The sequence below is a fragment of the Pelmatolapia mariae genome, linkage group LG14 (genome assembly GCF_036321145.2).
Source record: "Pelmatolapia mariae isolate MD_Pm_ZW linkage group LG14, Pm_UMD_F_2, whole genome shotgun sequence".
NCBI classification, from domain to species: Eukaryota; Metazoa; Chordata; class Actinopteri; order Cichliformes; family Cichlidae; genus Pelmatolapia; species Pelmatolapia mariae.
Window position 1 is genome coordinate 39050065 of NC_086239.1, and position 19495 is coordinate 39069559.

Below are 19495 nucleotides of genomic sequence, written 5' to 3' on the forward strand. Positions count from 1 at the left end.
TGATGATGTTACTGGGTCACAGAATGTCCGGTCGGCACAGATACCGTTTCCAGATGTTTTCAGATATTTGCTGTGTTTTCAGAAAGTTGGGGATTAGTAACCCAGAAGGTATAAGAGTGTTTTTAAAACCCTCAGACTCAGAAAGTCTGGACTGTAAAAAACAGGATCAGTAACAATCCGTACGTCACAACGCTGCAGGGAGGTACAGCGGCAGTAGCAGTGACACAGCGGACATGAATGAGAACTTCTTTGAGACACGTGTCCTTTTTCATGCCTTTGTTGCCAGATGTGGATGAGTGTAAGCGTTTCCATCCAGAGGTGTGTAAGAACGGCGTGTGTGTCAACAACATCCCGGGATACAGCTGCTACTGCTCCAGCGGATACGTTTACAACAGCACACTGCTGGAGTGTGTTGGTACGCCGAACCGAAGCTCAGCAGCTTAATTTGCTCAAACTGATTTGAATTTCTGTGTCAATAAAGTTTTTTTCCCTCTTTGTTTGTGTCAGATCATGATGAGTGTGAAGAGGAGAGCTGTGTGGGAGGGATTTGTGTGAACACAGTTGGTTCGTATTACTGCAGCTGTCAGCCTCCTCTGGTCCTCGACGACACCCAACGAAACTGTGTCAACTCCTCCGACCTCAATGAGGGTAAACCTAAGCTTCCTGCTTCTATTTCTCCTCCCTAGAAATAATAGAAATATCCTTTATTGTCCATCATCACGGAAACTCTGGTGTTCCAGCAGCACAGTGACAGGCAGACGGAGCATGCAGACTCACACAAAAGTCGAGAAACTATATGAATAGCTTCCTGCCATCAGTTTTGCTTTGCTTTCTCTGCTCTGGTGTTGACTTCTTCATGCTCTCCAGATGAGAACCTGTCCATATGCTGGCAGCACGTGACGGCAGGCCTGATGTGTCAGAGCGTTCTGATGGGAGCTCATGTCACCTTCACAGACTGCTGCTGTCTGTACGGGCAGGGCTGGGGGTTCAGCTGCGCCCTCTGTCCTGCCACCGACACAGGTAAACAAAAGAACCACTGGAAACTATAAAAACATCTGGTGTCTCCTCAGGAAGGCAGTTAGGAAGACGTTGAGAGGTTTTATTGTTTTTATACCTCCAGAAATCAACAAAAGCTCCAAAGCCGTGTGTATTCAGTGTTGTAGATTTTGAAGCCATTACCCCGACGCTGTGACATTTACAGGAGAAGAATTTTTTTTTTTTTTTTTTTTTTTTTTTTTTAAACCTGTCCCGTTTGGTTCTTTTGCCATCAGAATTATTGTCTAAAGGCGAAGAAAGATGCCCAACGGATTTACTTTACCAAATGGACCATCCCAGCCTTGCCGTAATGGTCCATTTGATTTACCTTTTATTGTTTATTTTATTTATTTATTTTTTTTTACTTGCTAGATACGGGACAGGGGAAAAGAAAAGGGAGAAAGAAAGAGGGGGGAAAAAACAAAACACAAAAAAAAAAAACAGCGGAGAAGAGGGACGGGGATAAAGGGCAAAAAACAAAAACCAACAAAATAAGCAGACAAAAAATACATATATCGATCACCTGGATCACCTGTTGAGAAAGAAAAAAGAAAACAAGCAGAAGAAAACGAGAGTAATAGAATAAACAACATCACAATGATATATGGGAATATAACACTACATACTTAATATTAAACATTATTGTGCAGCACGTAAGATCGACAGCGCACAGTGTGCTTTGAGGTAGGAGCCAAAAAGGGTGTAGTTTGTGTGTGTGATCACCTGTGTGTACACCTGTGAGCATGAGCGCGCTTGTATTTAAAAGGTTCCTTAATGTAATGATCTGCTAGAGGGTGTGGGGGGCCACAGTCCCATCCTCCAGGGCATGAAGCAGGTATGGAGGAGATCAAAACTCCAGACATCCAGAGGCCCCCAGAACACAAGAGACCAAGGAAGACCAACAGAGGGGCAGCCGCGCCACTGTCCCAGAAAGAGCTGAGGAGAGTCCCAGATGAGGGATCACTCAGCAGCCGCGGAGCAGAAGCCAGGGGGGGTTGCAGTGACGTGCCCGTGAGCTCCGCCGGCAGCCAGCTGCGCCTGAGTGACCGAGCCCCAGGCCGAGAGGCCGAGGGCACCCCACCCCCGAAGTGGCCCGAGCGAGCCCCAGGTTCCAGGCCCCGATAAGCAGCCACCAAGGAGTGAGCCGGTGTGTACCCGGACGCCCACCCCCGGACACAAAGAACCACCAACGCATCGATGTCTGAGGGCGTCTGCCACCGGCAGGGGAAGTGGTGGGGGGAGATAGGCCTCCAAACCTTGGAGGACCTGAGATGTCCCCAGAGAGGTGGCGTCTGATACCCAACCTGACATATAGACACAGACATACAGGCACACTCAAATACAAACATCCATTCCCACCCTCATGCTCTCATAAGCAATTACTCCACACTCAACCAACGTGGAGACAGACATAAAGAGACGCTGTACACACAATCACACTCCCCAAGCGTACTCTAAGAACCGGGTCTAGGTACCCTTGCCCCTGGAGGGGGAAACTGCACCCAGACCCAGGTGGTGTTACCCTTTTCCCTGCAGTGGGGAGAAGCAGACTGCCCCGACTCCGCAGCAGCAGGGAGGCCCCACACACCAGACCCCAGTCGGACGGCCAACTCCTCCTCCTAGCCCCCCCGCTCCAGCAGGCCGCAGAGACCGGGGGTGTGAGAAGACTCCAAACCTCCCTCTACCCGCTCATATGTAGTGTTGATGTATATGTGTTCTAAGGTGCAATTAAAACCCAGGAGGGCATGGAGCTACCTGCCAGAGAGCAGCAGGTAAGCGCATAGCCCCTCCTGATAGCCCTTAATGTCTACGTGTATTTAAAATTGAGAGGTGGGCAACGACGCCAGGGGTGAGGTGTACACCCTGATGGTAATTTGGAGTCCGTGTTGTGAGCCCACCCCCAAGATCCTATATGTATGTGTTATGAGAGTGTGAGTAATGTGAATGTCTAAGTTGTGAGATAAAATTGAGGCAGAGGCAGCCAGAAGGGGACAGAGGGGGGGGATGCCTCCTCTGCACCCTGGTGACACACCCCTACCCCAAGGCCCTGCATGTGTGGGTGATTGTGGTGGAGCGGGAAGAGGGAGGCAGCTGGAGATGGGGAGGGAAGAAAGGGAGGGGCAAGTGACCCCTCCCTGGGGCCAGCTCCCCCGCTGACCCCAGTAGGCACCCCCATGCTCTGCAACCCGCCAGGGAAAGGGGGCCCAGGCCCATCCGGACCAGGGCCCAGTGCAGCAGCGCCGCCCGGCCCCACAGAGCCCGGGACAGCCCACCCGACCCCACTACAGAGAAAACTGCACCCACCCCATCATCCACTCATCTTCCAGACTACACAAGACAATAGACGCCCAGGCTGAGATCTTCCTCCACCTCTCCTATATCTCCCCCTCCTGCAGAGAGAATTCCTGAGGAGAGGAAAGCTCCTGCAAGATGTGACAACCTCCCCCACCAGTTGAAGAGTCCCCCAGGTGGCTCGATGCACTGGCGGCGCCCTGCGCCAGGACTGGGCCCCCATATACCCACCCGCCCACAACCCCAGCAACACACCAACCAGGACCCGAGCCCCCGAGGCCCGGCCAGGGCCCCAGCCCAGAGACGGAGCGCCCCCAGAACCTCACGCCCGTCCCGGACCCACCCAGGGGCAGCCAGGCTACCAGGTCAGTAACCCACGTCCGTCAGCACAGACCCTCCCCTAGCCCCGCTGCACGCAGCCACGAGGAAACCGTCACCTAAGAGCCAACAGAGCCCTTAATTGGCCATGACCGCTACCCCGGGTTGAGCCCCCCAAGGAAGATGCTCCTGGGGAACCCCCCGACGCCCTAAGCCTGTCCCTACCCCCACACCAATCACAACAGTAAAGGTGGGACCAAACTATGACCCCCCACCCCCACTAGGTGATGGAGCTGATCAAAGGAGCCCAGAGCAATTGATCTGATGTGGTGGCAGAGGCTGTATCAAGACTAATGTAATCTAATAGATAATTTCTATACTGGTTAGAATTAAGATTATTTTTATTTTTCCAGTTCATGAGGACTGTTTTCTTGGCTATGCATAGGGCAGTGAAAACCATGTGGGCTACAGTGGCTTGCAAAAGTATTCGGCCCCCTTGAACTTTTCCACATTTTGTCACATTACAGCCACAAACATGAATAAATTTTATTGGAATTCCACGTGAAAGACCAATACAAAGTGGTGTACACTTGAGAAGTGGAACGAAAATTATACATGATTCCAAACATTTTTTATAAATAAATAACTGAAAAGTGGGGTGTGCGTAATTATTCAGCCCCCTGAGTCAATACTTTGTAGAACCACCTTTTGCTGCAATTACAGCTGCCAGTCTTTTAGGGTATGTCTCTACCAGCTTTGCACATCTAGAGACTGAAATTCTTGCCCATTCTTCTTTGCAAAACAGCTCCAGCTCAGTCAGATTAGATGGACAGTGTTTGTGAACAGCAGTTTTCAGATCTTGCCACAGATTCTCGATTGGATTTAGATCTGGACTTTGACTGGGCCATTCTAACACATGGATATGTTTTGTTTTAAACCATTCCATTGTTGCCAGCTTCCCTGTCCCTCCTGAAGAGAAGCACCCCCAGAGCATGATGCTGCCACCACCATATTTGACAGTGGGGATGGTGTGCTCAGAGTGATGTGCAGTGTTTGTTTTCCGCCACACATAGCGTTTTGCATTTTGGCCAAAAAGTTCCATTTTGGTCTCATCTGACCAGAGCACCTTCTTCCACATGTTTGCTGTGTCCCCCACATGGCTTGTGGCAAACTGCAAACGGGACTCCTTATGGTTTTCTGTTAACAATGGCTTTCTTCTTGCCACTCTTCCATAAAGGCCAACTTTGTGCAGTGCACGACTAATAGTTGTCCTATGGACAGATTCCCCCACCTGAGCTGTAGATCTCTGCAGCTCGTCCAGAGTCACCATGGGCCTCTTGGCTGCATTTCTGATCGGCGCTCTCCTTGTTCGGCCTGTGAGTTTAGGTGGACGGCCTTGTCTTGGTAGGTTTACAGTTGTGCCATACTCCTTCCATTTCTGAATGATCGCTTGAACAGTGCTCCGTGGGATGTTCAAGGCTTGGGAAATCTTTTTGTAGCCTAAGCCTGCTTTAAATTTCTCAATAACTTTATCCCTGACCTGTCTGGTGTGTTCTTTGGACTTCATGGTGTTGTTGCTCCCAATATTCTCTTAGACAACCTCTGAGGCCGTCACAGAGCAGCTGTATTTGTACTGACATTAGATTACACACAGGTGCACTCTATTTAGTCATTAGCACTCATCAGGCAATGTCTATGGGCAACTGACTGCACTGAGACCAAAGGGGGCTGAATAATTATGCACACCCCACTTTGCAGTTATTTATTTGTAAAAAATGTTTGGAATCATGTATGATTTTCGTTCCACTTCTCAAGTGTACACCACTTTGTATTGGTCTTTCACGTGGAATTTCAATCAAATTGATTCATGCATGTGGTTGTAATGTGACAAAATGTGGGAAAGTCGAAGGGGGCCGAATACTTTTGCAAGCCACTGTATATTCTTTTCTGAAGTGACATTATCTAAGCTGCCCAACAAACACACTAAAGGAGAAGTTGGAATGTTACATTTCAGACACTTCGATAAGTCTTCACATATCTCACGCCAAAACTTCTGAACTGGTGGACAGAACCAAAGAGCGTGGATATAATTGTCCGGTGAATTGGTTGGGCAGTGTGAGCAGTTGTTGGTAGACGTAAAGCCCATCTTGAACATCCGATGACCTGTATAGTGCACTCTATGTAGTATTTTGTATTGAATTAATTGAAGACTGGGATTTCTAATTAGATGAAAGGTTTTTAAGCAAATCTGAGACCAGAAGTTTTGGTCTAAGTTAACTGATAAATCCGCTTCCCATTTTGCAATAGGAAGTGATATTGATTCATCTATTTTAGAAAGCATTCTGTATATTTTGGATAGTAATTTGGGGGTTTTAAGAGTAAGAAATTGAACCACACTTGGTGGTGTTTGTAGTTCAACTTGACCCGGTTTAAATTTCTTTTTTACTATGGATTTAATTTGTTGATATTCTAAAAATCTTTTCTTGTTGATCCCATATTGTGTAACTAGTCTGTCAAATGAAATAAATTCTGTTCCTTCTAGTATATGTTCTAAATATTTGATTCCTTTACCACTCCAATCTGAAAAGTTTATCATATTATTGTTTTGTAATATGTCAGGGTTGTTCCAGATAGGTGTACGTTTGCATGGGATTAATGAAGACTCTGTCAACTTCAGAAACTCCCACCATGCTGTCAGAGAGGAGCTAATGTTGACGCTTTTGAAGCATTCATGTCGTTGAATGTTTGAGCTGATAAATGGTAGATCTGAAATCTCTAGATTATTGCAAAGTGCTTGTTCTACATCTAGCCAAGGTTCATCTAAGAGGGTATGTTTTAGCCATCCTGAGATAAATTGGAGCCTGTTGGCTAAGAAGTAGTGCTGAAAGTTAGGTAGTTCTAATCCTCCTTTATCCTTGGTCTTTTGTAGTGTTTTTAAGCTTATACGTGGGGGCTTATTTTTCCAAAGGAATTTGGACATATATGAATCTAGAGATCTGAACCAATCTTGTGGCGGTTTAGTTGGGATCATTGAGAATAAATAATTTATTTTTGGTAAGACCATCATTTTTATAGCAGCAACCCTTCCCATGAGTGATATGGGTAGACATTTCCACCTAGCCAGATCGCCTTCTACTTTCTTTAAAAGTGGGATATAGTTTAATTTAGTTAGATCTGCAAGCTTGGGAGAAACATTAATACCTAAATATTTTATATTTCCCGATTGCAGTGGAGTAGAAGAGGAATTATGGAAGGAGCAATTAATCGGAAGGACTGTAGATTTTGACCAGTTAATTGAGTAATCTGATATTCTTGCAAAAGAGTTTATCAATTCAATCACCCCAGAGATATTGGTTTGTGAATTTTGGAGAAAGAGTAGCACATCATCCGCATAAAGGCTGATTTTATGTTCCACGTTCTTGCATTTTATGCCCTTAATTACTGAATTCTGTCTAATTGCTGCTGCTAGTGGTTCAATAAAAATTGCAAACAGTGAAGGGGAGAGTGGGCATCCCTGCCTGGTGCCCCTCAGGAGACAGAAGCTGGAGGATGTCTGGTCATTTGTTCTGACACAAGCTGTTGGGGAATTATATAATATTTTTAACCAGCTGATGAAAGAAGATCCAAAACCAAATTTGTGTAAAGTTGCAAATAGAAATTTCCAGTTAACTCTGTCAAACGCTTTTTCTGCATCTAAAGAAAATATTGTAGTTTCAAGGTTTTTACTGTATGAGTAGTCTATCAAATTAAGTAATCTACGTGTATTTGTTGATGAGTGCCTACCTTTTATGAAACCAGTTTGGTCAGGATGAATTAAGAGGGGGGTTATTTTCTCTAGTCTCTTCGAGAGAGCTTTGCAGATTATTTTAAGGTCTACATTTATAAGGGATATTGGACGATAGCTTGAGGGATATACAGGGTCTTTGCCTGGTTTTAGCAGGAGATTAATGTTTGCAGAATTCATATTTGATGGGAGTCTGCCATTTTCTTTGATTTCCAACAGCGTTCTGTAAAAAATTGGGGCTAAAATCGTCCAGAATTCTTTGTAGAATTCTGCAGGAAAGCCGTCTGGACCTGGAGCCTTATTATTGGGCATACTTATCAGGGCTTCCTGGAGTTCACCTGGTGTCAGTGGCGAATCCAATGCCATTGCTTGAGAGTCTAATAATTTTGGGAGAGTTATGTTGTCTAAAAACTGATCAATTTCCTTTTTAGATGGGTTTATTTGTGGTGAATACAACGTTTTATAGAAATCCCTGAAGATGTTGTTTATTTGTTTCGGGTCATATACTGTGTTCCCAGAGGAATCTTTAACAGCACATAGAGTTGTTTTTTCTTTATTTATTTTTAGCTGGTTTGCTAGAAATTGACCGGATTTATTACCATGTTCATAATTTTGTAAGCGTAGTCTTTGTACTAAGAATTTTGTTTTTTTATCAATTATCTCATTTAATTCTAGTTTTGTTTTGCGTATTTTGTTCAATGTTTCCTGATCTTGGTCGGACGCATAGGCTTCTTCTAGTGATTTGATGGTTTTTTCTAATTCCTGGATATTTTTGTTTTCTTTTTTCTTTTTATGTGATGAGAAAGAAATTATTTTACCTCTCATCACAGCTTTCCCTGCTTCCCATAGAACAGAAGCTGATGTTCCGGGAGTGTCATTAAAGTCTAAATATGAAGTCCACTCTTTTTTAAAATATTTAATAAAGTCTTCATCTTTAAGCAGTGATGTATTAAATCTCCAGTTTTTACTAGGCGTAGTATTATTCTTGTGCATTAGTGTTAAAGATACAGGAGCATGATCGCTGACAGCTATAGGGTGAATCTCAGTGTCTGAAATGTCCCTCAGCAGTGAGCTGCTGACCAAAAAATAATCCAGACGAGAGTAGGAGTGATGGACATGTGAGAAAAAAGTATATTCCTTACTGGTGGGGTGAAGGGAGCGCCATGCATCGCAAAGACCAAAGTCGCTCATATACTGTTTGATTATATTTATGGACTGCCAATTACGCTGAGTTCCTGCTGTATTGAGCCTATCCATTTCTTCATTTAGTCCAAGGTTGAGGTCGCCTCCAAGAACAAGTGTGCCATCTAAGTGTTCGGAGAGTGCACTGAAAAAACTGTGAAAGAATGAGGGATCATCAACATTTGGACCATATACACTTACAATACATAGCTTTTTATCAAGTATAGATAGTTTAATGATTAAGAATCTGCCCTCTGGATCTATAACTGTATTGAGTACTGTGAAATTAATTTTTTTATGGATTAAAATTGCTACTCCCCTTTGTCTAGAATTATAACAAGCTGAGAACACATTAGGAAACTCAGGTGTTTTAAGTTCATTCGAACCTCTAAGAGGTCTGTGGGTCTCTTGTAAAAGGACAACATCTGCCTGTAGTTTTTTGAGTTGGTTAAATATTTTTAACCTCTTTTCTCTGGAGCCAGCTCCATTTACATTCCATGTAACGAATCTCAGTGCACCCATAGATGTCTGTGTATAACTAGGGGTGTGCGCTGTGTGTGTCGCTTAGACAGGTGGAGAGAATACATCACTTGTTCGTAAATAAAAAGAGGGGGAGAGAGAAAAAATGTGTGGTGAGATGCTCCCTGAGTCTGACTATGTGTGTGCATATTTACTAATATGAGTACGCTTGGTTTAAGTGTGTGTATCCTATACGACTGTGTGCGCTGTCTGATGTAAATGTGCTGCCGTTGAGCGCATGGCTGTGCGTGATCGTGCTGTGCGTATGTGTCCAAATAAAGGATGTTGTTTGTGGATGAGTGTGGAAGCAGGTGATCGAAGCAGTGAAAGAAAGAAAAAAGAAAGAAAGAAACCAAGGACAAGGGTGATCAGCATAAAAACAAGAGGGGGAAAAAAGAGAACAAAAAAACGAGAAGAAAAAAAAAAATCCGGAAACATTCCGATCAAACCATTGACGGAGAGTGACGGTGTTAATTCTGCTATGAAATCACACCTAAGATGTGATTTGATACTAGTAAGTTAAACAGATGTTAATGCAAGTTAGTGTGAGTGGGTGGGGAAAGGGTGTAGCGGATTCTTATCTGGTGTGAAGTTAATACAGCCACGGAGTGATGTCGGGGTCGCGGTGGAGCTGTCTGTCCACGTACAGCCGGTCCACAGCGATGACAGCGCGGGAGCCCTTCTGGATAAAGCTGCGTCGGATTGGGAAGAGGACCCTGCGTCGTTCCAGGATCTCTTTGGGGAACTGGTCGTTCACGCTGAAGTCCGTTCCTTTTAATTCCCTGCCGCGGCTTTTCACCTGTTCCTTTTGTTTGTAGTGGCCGAATTTGGCCACGATAGGACGTGGTCTCCCGGCCGAAGCCCGAATGGGGCCGAGGCGATGCACCCTATCAAAGACGATGTTCTTCACCGTGTCCTCGGGCAGCTTCAGGTGGGTTTTGATGAAGCTTTTTACCGTGGTCTCCGCGTCCTCTCCAGCGGCTTCTGGAATACCAGAAAATACCAGATTCTCACGCATGCTACGAGCTTGTAGATCAATAACTGTTTCTTTTATTTTTTTATTTTCTCTATTTAGCTGAGTAACATTGTCTGTGAGACATTTCACCGACTCCCTTAGCGTGGTATTTTCAGCAGCGAGCGTTTCCACCTGCTGCTGGCTGAACTCCAGGGACTCTCGCAAGGATTTAAATTCCCGGTGAAGAATCTCCACCAAGGACAGCCTTGCATCGAAACTGGACAGTCGTTGGTCGATTGACTCCAGTATGTCGACAATATCTTTGCCGGCTGGCGATGTTGTGCCGGGGGAATCTGCCGGGCGAAGTCTTTTCGACGACGGCGTGTCAGGTTTGGCCGGGGAAGCTGCACTCTGAGCCTTCTTCATCACGAGATCCTGGAAGCACTGATCAATGTAATCTTGGAGAGCCTCTAAACTCTCCCCGTTGTTCTCCAGGGTGTTGGAGATGATTTAGACAAATGTTGTTAGTTATAAGACAATTGATAAGTGTATTTGGTTATACTGAAGCTTAAAGGAATTTATTCAAATCTAAACTACCATTCGCTTTAATTTTCCGCCAAAATCTCCGGCGTCTGACGTCAGTTACAACATGAGTCGCTTACCTTGTCCGTCACTTCCGTCACTTACCTCAGGAGAAGAATTTTAAGTTGTTAAACTGGAATTTGAATTGGGAAGTCTTCCTGTTTGTCCTGCTGTCACCCTCTGTGGAAGCCCAAAGATGAATTTCAATGTAGAGGTCACAGCTGTAGTTTAAACATCTTAAATATCATTAGTTGGTATGATGACCTTGTAGCATATTTAACAGATTAACTGGCATTCGTCTCTCCACAGAGGGGTATGCCAGTATGTGCAGTTCGTTCCCTCCTCCGCCTCTTTTCCCGGCGACTTATCCGGACTCGGAAACGGAAGCAGGTCGAAGACGAGGGAGTGGTACAGAAAACTGTTCACATTTCTGAGTTTTATTTTGAGTTTTAATCTAAAGCCGAGTTTAATTTGACTTTCTCGTTCCTCCTCATGAACTCAGCTTCTCCAAACCTGCCTCCTTATGGACTCGAGTACTTCCCTGTGAATCCTGGCAGAGACTACGGTCGCTCCGACTATGACGGTTACTCTCCAGCAGAGGGCAGCAGGTCAGGCTTCAGAGGGAGCCTGCCAGATGAAACGTATCGTAGGCCTGAGTACAGGTGAGACCAAACTCATGGCTGTCTCTGTTCTAATAATCATCAGGTTACGTTAACAGATGTTTGTGTGTCACAGCACTGGTTACTACTCCGAGGGAGACTACGGGCCTCCTGACAGCTCCCAGTCCAGACCGCCTCCCTTCCGCATTCCTCCAGACCCACGAGCTGACATTGGGCTTGGAGTCCTGCCTCCAGCATCCAGGCCCGACAGTCCTCCTCTCAGCCTGGCCCCGCTGCCTGGAGGTCGCTACGAGGAGACAGAGGAGGAAGAGGAGGACAGGGCGTGGAGGCCGGGGCCGCCCTTTCCTTCTTTCACCGACAGGAGCGGAGGAGTACCAAGGAGGCTGTATGAGAGTGAGTCCAGAAACAAAACTTTTATTTAAAATGCAAAGAAAAATATAAAAACGTGTGAACATAAAGCACTGCTTCAGTGCTGAGGTCAAAGGTCGAGGTGGACCGGGTCAGACCAGGTGAGCAGCAGGTGAACTACCTGAAACCACCAACACAGTGAAGCCTGGTTTCTCCTTCTCTCATCTCTCAGGGCGTTACGAGTCATACGCCAGCCTGAGCACAGCTGAGGATTGTGGGATACTGCACGGCTGTGAGAACGGCAGGTGCATTCGTGTTGCAGAGGGTTACACCTGCGACTGTTACCAAGGATACGAGCTGGACATGACCACTATGACCTGCATAGGTAAGGCTGCAGAGAAGAGCACAGATCACTATGAGACAGCAAAGAAGAAGATAAACTGTTAAAGCCTCACTCACAGACGCCCAGAGACCCGATTCACATTTCCCCCTAGCAACCAGCAGTTGCCAGGCAGTCGTCCTTTGCTGTGTGACCAGGGCTTGATAAATCACATTTATATGTTAGATTTCCAGTACTGAATTACTGATTGTGTGTGTGTGTGTTTGCAGATGTAAATGAGTGTGAGGACAGCGTCAGGATCGAGTACCCGTGCGTGAACGCTCGCTGCGTGAACACCGACGGCTCATACCGCTGCGTCTGCAGGAGAGGATACGTCATGTCTCGCAGACCGAACCACTGCGTGGCTGCTTAGAGCAGAGTGCGCTGGACTGGGATCCAGTAGACCAGTGCGCAGACTGGCTCAGGCTTTTTTATTCTCCAGATTAGATAAACTAGACTTGGCCAGGCGAGAATAGACTGGACACTAAAAGACTCTAGATTGCACTAAACTGGGCAAAGCTAGACTGGGTTAGCCTGAACAACACAGGGCGACGTCTGATTAGAGAGCAACTCATCGTCCTGGTTTAGCCTGAACACACTTCACTAATGCCTCCACAATCCAGACCTAAATACTAGGGGTGCAACGATACTCGTATCGATATTGAACCGTTCGATACAGTGCTTTCGGTTCGGTACGCATGTGTATCGATCAATACAAGATTTTTAATTTATTTTATCAACTTTTCTTCTGACGATGCTGTCTGTGTTGAGAGCTCAGTGGATCTGCGTTCGACTACTCCGCCTAGGCTGCACTGTCGAGCGCAGATCCACTGAGCACAGCGCAAGCTAGCAAGACAGAAGCTTAGCTCATTGCAGCATGGCAAATTGAACCTCCCCCACCCTCATTCAGATCTGGCCTTTGGAACTATTTTGGTCTTCATGTGAAGTATGACCCTGAAGGTAAGCGCGTCATGGACAAAAGTAAAACAGTATGTCGGATGTGCCACGCAGTGTTCAATTACATGGGTGGGAACTAGTGCGTTAGTGCAGTTTGCTCGTTAACGTGTTGACGCTGTCCAGCCCCACGCACGGGGCGATCCGCGGTAGCTCGTTAACGGAGATTTGCCGTGTTGTGGCGTTAACGTCATTTCAGATTAACGCTGACAGCACTAGTGGGAACACAATGAATATGACTGCACATTTACGCCGACATCATCCTAGTGCAAAGACAAGTGGAAGCAGACAAAAACAACAAGCACGCATGCTACAAACTTTACCCGAGTCATTTAGACAGCCGTTAGCACATGATTCTCCTTATGGGGACCTGATATGTTTAATATGCTGCTGAGAGTATACCCCAGAAGAAGCGTATAGTATAGCTTTTATTTTGGAAAGAGCCATTTCTCTGTAATAAACTCTTTTCCAAAGATGAGGGATTTCTCCATCAGATATTTATTTTTTTATTACTTTGTCATTTCAGCAACATTAAATTTAAAAACTGTACTTTTGAGTTAAAATATATATTTATAATTTTAATAAATGACAAATGAAAAAGGCATGAACATTTTTTTGTATCGAAAAAATATCGAACCGTGACACCAAAGTATTGAACCGAACCGAACCGTGAATTTTGTGTATCGTTGCACCCCTACTAAATACACCCTCCATTTGTTCACCTCACCTGTGTTGCAGGTGGATTGTGTTTGTTTTTCTTTAACTGGGCAGGTAGTTATCAGACATGTGGTAGTTTGGTTGGACCTGAGTGGTGATAAAAGCAACGATAAATCAGTGTGTCTGTTAGAGCCCAGTGTGGTTGCTGTAAAACACCTAGTTGCCTCAAATTGTGTGTAATTCAGTCAGAGTTCATACAAAAACATAAACCTGAGCAGATCAACATGTCATCATCTCAAACCCCCGTAGGAAGCCAGGATTATCCTTGGATGGCCCCATGGATGAGTATTCTTATTATACTGCAGTATTTACTCCATTTGGACACGCAGCTGTTTCATCACCTCGTGTGGTGTGGAGTGGACAGGACATAGAAAATTCAGTGACACACAGCAAATATCACCTAATATTATAATAACTTTATAAAGCATAAAAACATGAGGGCGAAAAATGTTTCAGGTTTAGAAACTCTGTTTTAGGGAACAAAAGGTTTGGCCTAAAAGGGACCCACCATCATCATCATCATCATTATTATTATTATTGTTATTATCACTTTCATCTACATTTTTATTCCTGGACTCCACTAGAGTAGCTTTACGTGACACACAGTGGCACATTAATCTTCCTCTAATCGACACGAGCCGATTTTGTTTCTGTCTCTTTAAGACCCCCCTCCCTATGAGCCCACATTCTTCTGATTGGCCAGCTTCTGGAAGCCTGTTGGGGAGCAGCTCCCAGTGATTCTGGCTTGTACTTCCTTTATTCTGTTAGCTGACTCACTGTCGAAGCTTTTGTTTCCCTCTGTATTTGAAACTCTAACTTGTCACAGGAAACAGAATTCGTCTCCTTTAATATTCAAATGTTTGTAGCTGATGTATGACTCGGTGGTGCAGTCCACTCCACAGTCCTCTAAAGAGTGTGGGACTTGAATGTTCCAATCAGACTAAAGAGTTGATTAAAGTTTGTAAAGTTAACGACTCGTACCTCCTTGAAGCGTCGTGCCCAGTCTGACCCAGTCTAGCCCTGTTTGACCCCGTTTCATTTAAAGCACTATACAAGGAACCAAGCTGAACCCAAAGCCCACCAATACACTCACTGGTCACTTTATTAGGTACACCTCTGCAGTAACAGGTTGGACGCCCTTTTTCCTGTTTTAATTCTTCATGTCTCAACATTCCTGTAAGATTTTGGTCCATATTAACCTGACATCATCATGACATCATCCCAAAGCTGCTGCAGATTTGTCATCTGCATCCATGATGAGAATCTCCCGTTCCACCACATCACAAAGGTGATCCACTGGAATGAGATATTGGGCTGAAACATTGGTTTCCCTCAGTATTTGAGTACAGTGAACTCATCATCATGTTCAAGAAACCAGGCTGAGATGATCTGAGCTTTGTGACACGGTGTTATCCTGCTGAAAGCAGCCATCAGAAGATGGGTTGGACATGGTCAGCAACAACACTTAGGTAGGCTGTGGGGTTTAACGATGCCACCACACCAGCAGCTTCAGAGGTGCTCTTCTTTATACACGGCTCTGTAACAAGCAGCTGTTTGAGTTATTGTTGCCTTCATATCATCCTCCTCTGACCTCAACAAGTCATTTTCTCCCAGAGAACTGCTGCTCACTGGGTATTTCCTCTTTTTCAGACCGTTCCCTGTAAACACAGAGATGGTTGGTGGGAAAATCCCAGTTACAGCAGTTTCTGAAACACTCAGACCAACAACAACACATCACCTGTCTTACCCATTCTGATGCACAGTTTGAAACTCAGCAGGTCGCCTCGACCACATCTTTGCACACTGGGTTAAGCCGTGTGATTGGCTGATAAGACATTTGAGCTAACAAGCAGTTAAACAGGTGTACCTAATAAAGTGAGAGATGAATGTAGGTTTTCCATGACACACTGTCAGGATGTGGTCATGTACAGCAAAACAAAAGGACTGAAGTTGTCCTGTAGGTGAAGAAATGCTTTATGTATGTTTGCTTTGTTTAACCAGCAGATTTGTGAAGTTCAGATAAGTCTTTACAGACGTAATCATCAGCTTTATTTATACAGCTAGCTCTGGTGTGCTACAATAAAAGAAATTAAAGTAGAACGATGTGTTAAATTAAACTGAGATTAAAAAGGAGTCAATGTATTTAACATATGCATTCATAAAATGACCAGCCTCAGTTCTTACCTTATTAGCATGAGCCTAAATGCAAACGTGTTAGTGCGTAAAGTTAAAGCTAGTACACTCACTATGTGCTACAGTCAAAGCTAGCGTAACCTAAAGTTATGCTAATTAAAGACTTTAAATGTTAGCTATCAAGCACTAGCTAATATTTTGTTCTAAAAGTTACTGCAATATTTAAATTAATATTCAACACACCTAATAAGCTTACTAATGAGCTTTTAGCTTGAAAAATATTAATACACGTGTGCTCATTAGCTATTAGCACACTACCGAATGAAGAAGCAGGGAGTTTTAGTTTGACGCACTGTTCTACTTCAAAATAATTTTCTGTGTACTCGCAAAAATACTGACGCAACAGTTTTAGAAGACTGCAGTTAATTCTTTTAATTGAATATTTGTTTATTTTCTGGCCATGTTTGCTAGCTAGTGATCTGTTAGCTGCAGGATAATAGACTAGTTTTTTTTCTCTACTAGATATACTAGACATTTATTAACTTTTGATATGTTAGACGAGATTGAAAAAAACTAACTTGGAACAGAAATTATTTTTTTTACTGAAAGTTGTTTATTTACCAAAGTACTAACATACTGAGTCAGAATTCCCAGAGTTCGTTTACTATAATAACCAAAGTAAATATTCTGTCAGCCTTTTAGCAGCGAGTGGACTGTTAACTGTTAGCTCAAGAGCTAATTTATAAGCTAAGCTTCCCAACAGTTTCACAAATGATATTGTTTTGAAATTCAGATATGTACAAAATGTCACAGAAAATCTCCTTTGTGAACAGACATTCCTAACTTTAAATATTAGGACAGTTATATGTTCTTTAGTACGGAAGAGGAATAGGGCCACTGTTTAAAAAAAAAAAAAAAATGGGCATGTCTTTTTTTTTCTTTTTTAGAATTCTGAGAAAAAACTTTTTCGTCAGAATAATCTTTAAACTTTAATCTCTTTAACTTTAATCTCTTGGATCACTTTAATTCTGAGATTAAGTCAGAATTCTGACAAAAAAGTTAGAAGTTTTTTATCATTTTTTTCCTCAGATTTCTGGAAAATAAAAAAACAGGATGTGCCCGTTTTTTTTCCCAATGTCCCTAATCCTCTTCCGTACATTTCAGACTGTGCATTAAAATATTGGCTTTAATCTGAGCAGGTTTATATCACTGTAAAATTATCTGCTATATTTTTCTAACTTTTAGATTTCAGTGATCATCTGATTCACAGTCTGATTCTATTTATTTGTCTTCATGTCATCAAATCTCAGGTGCGGCTCCGAACGCGTCACATCTGATCGACACAAATTTTGGGGTTTTTTTGTGACAGCGTGATTTTCAAATTGATTTGAATTGGAATTATGTTTCGATAACCTAGAAAGTGACGTTTACAGGCATGTGAAAAATTATAGTTAAACCAAACTGTGTCTTTTTAAAAAATGTATTTGTGTGTAAAAAATAATAGAAAAGTCTAGAAACGGTGGTTTCGTGTGATGTTCTGCCTCTAGCCTCGAGTAAACACCTGCCTGCTAATACAGAGTCTCACTAAACTTAACGCACATTAATATCAGCAGATACATTTCAATTTGCCGAGAACTGCTGAGAACGTGGCCAGACTTTAGGTTGAACCTGTTTGTGGGAATTTTAAGTTTAAACTAAACTTTGGAATGTCAGATGACTTTTTGAAATACTAGCTGTTTTGCTGACATGTCTGTACTTTTGTGTTTTCCAGAACATGAATAGAATGAATAACTTTATGCAGTTTCCACTCCTGAATATACTGGAAGCTGTGCTCACTCATATTGTGTATATAATAATTCACCTGCTCACTGAATAATCTTTATTTTGACCATAATATTTCTGGCCTGTAAGAGAACGTGTTGATTGTGTTTTATTAACCTCTCGATGCAGTTAACGTGTTGAAGCGTAGCATGATGAACTTCCTGTTTCCTGTCTCCAAGTATACCATGCACTGTTCCACGTTTATGCTCACGTGGCACGTTTTGTACATTTCGGTCTCTGATGTTTGTTCACTTGTTAACTTTGCTAATGATTCACACTTTTATCACTGTTTGTATGACATGAAATGAAAATATATTTGCACATGTTTATTGAAACCTGCATCCGTGGTTTTGTTTCCCTTCTTTATAATCTATAGGACAGGAAGAGCAGCTGCGAGCAAAGGTAAGGCCCGAGTCGTGCAGTCAGTCAGCCCCTGACCGGTCACTACGGCGATATAAGCATTTTACACTGGCTGTTTTTTTGCACTTATAAACACTGCAGTATGTTAGCGGGTCACAAATACACAACAGTGGTAAATCCTTCCAACAGAGGAAAGGAAACGCGTACTGTGAGCTGTATGTGAGGCTGGACATGAAGAAACCTCTATCAGCTGACTAGTCAAAGATGGAGCTGGACAGGATGTGCAGCAGGTTAGGATGATTAGTGTCAGGCAGAGAGGATGTTGGAGCGTGAGGAGATACTGATTTAGAGGGCTTCTCTGAACTTTAGACAGAGAACTCCAGCTTAACTCGGGGATTCCAGCTCAAATTTCCGACCCAGGATTTCCAACTTCATGGAGCGCATGTAACTTCCTGCTTCTGTCCTTGCTGCACTCTGCAGGCTGTTTGAACATCTTCAGTTGTCAGCCTCGCTTTGCACACAAACACATGTCAAACAGTGTGTGTGTATTTGATGTCCTCTCGGTGAAAGTGAAATGTGGTCATCTATAAGGAGAATTACGTCTTAAATGTAATGGTATTCTTGTAGACTGAACTCTGATAGGTTATTAATAAGAGGAGCGGAACCAGCAGCAGTCACTGCTCTGACTGGTCTGCTGCTGGTATCAGTGTCCTCCTCGGCGTTACGTCCTGAGCTCTTTGTTTACACTGTCCACTGATGGAAAGCTGCATTAGCATGTTGCTAACAGTTAACCGTTGTTGCGGAGTCACCTCAGGTGATGCTCGCGTGCTGGCCGGCTTTAATCCTCCACCTGGCTCCATAACCTTAATGCCTGCATTGTGTGTGTAGATCCAGGCCTGTAAGCCACTTTGTATTATAGGCCAATCTGTCCACACACACACTCTCACCTGCAGGCAGCATTAATGGAATTACAGAGGTTCACCCAGTACGAGGCTGAACCCGTGAGCCAGCGGAATATCAGCTTTCAGCCACAGATCCTCCAGCGCTGGTTACACACCACAGCAGATATCCTGGTTCAGCACATGCTCAGTTAAGCACACACAGCCTCCACCCTGCAGTTAAAAGAAAGTGAAGAATAAAACCTTCAACTTCTTTAATTCAACGTTCAACGTAAATAATTGAACACAATATCAAAGATTTAACAGAAAATCAACGCAGAAGCATCAAGACCACAAAAATCTGAGAAACAGAAAATCTCACACACGTCCACCTGCAGCTCCAACGCCGTCCTGTAGACGGTATAAAAGATGGACATCATCGCCATGACGTCACCTGCTCGTTTCTGAACGAGGTTCGAAAGCCTGGGTTGAGAGTTCCTGTAGTCTGGCCAATAAAACAGTTGCTGTGTGGACAACTGACCAACAGCCCGTCCAGGAACAAATGTAAACTTTTACAAATGATTGCTCAGCTGTGTCTGTAATCAAACCTCTGTAACT

The 19495-nt window shown here is 43.8% G+C and overlaps 1 protein-coding gene across 4 annotated transcripts in view; it reads left to right on the forward strand.

Annotated features, from left to right (window-relative positions):
- The window catches only part of LOC134641727 (latent-transforming growth factor beta-binding protein 4-like), an 80447-nt gene extending 62473 nt beyond the window's left edge, over positions 1-17974 (forward strand). For all 4 annotated transcript variants that reach the window (XM_063494246.1, XM_063494247.1, XM_063494248.1 and 1 more), the window contains 8 exons: positions 287-415; positions 508-648; positions 868-1020; positions 10977-11075; positions 11170-11329; positions 11403-11680; positions 11868-12020; positions 12245-17974. In XM_063494246.1, coding sequence (XP_063350316.1) covers positions 287-415; positions 508-648; positions 868-1020; positions 10977-11075; positions 11170-11329; positions 11403-11680; positions 11868-12020; positions 12245-12387 — 1256 coding nt within the window. In that variant the 3' untranslated portion in view covers positions 12388-17974. The remainder of the gene's footprint in view (positions 1-286; positions 416-507; positions 649-867; positions 1021-10976; positions 11076-11169; positions 11330-11402; positions 11681-11867; positions 12021-12244) is intronic.
- Positions 17975-19495: the final 1521 nt, after the last annotated feature.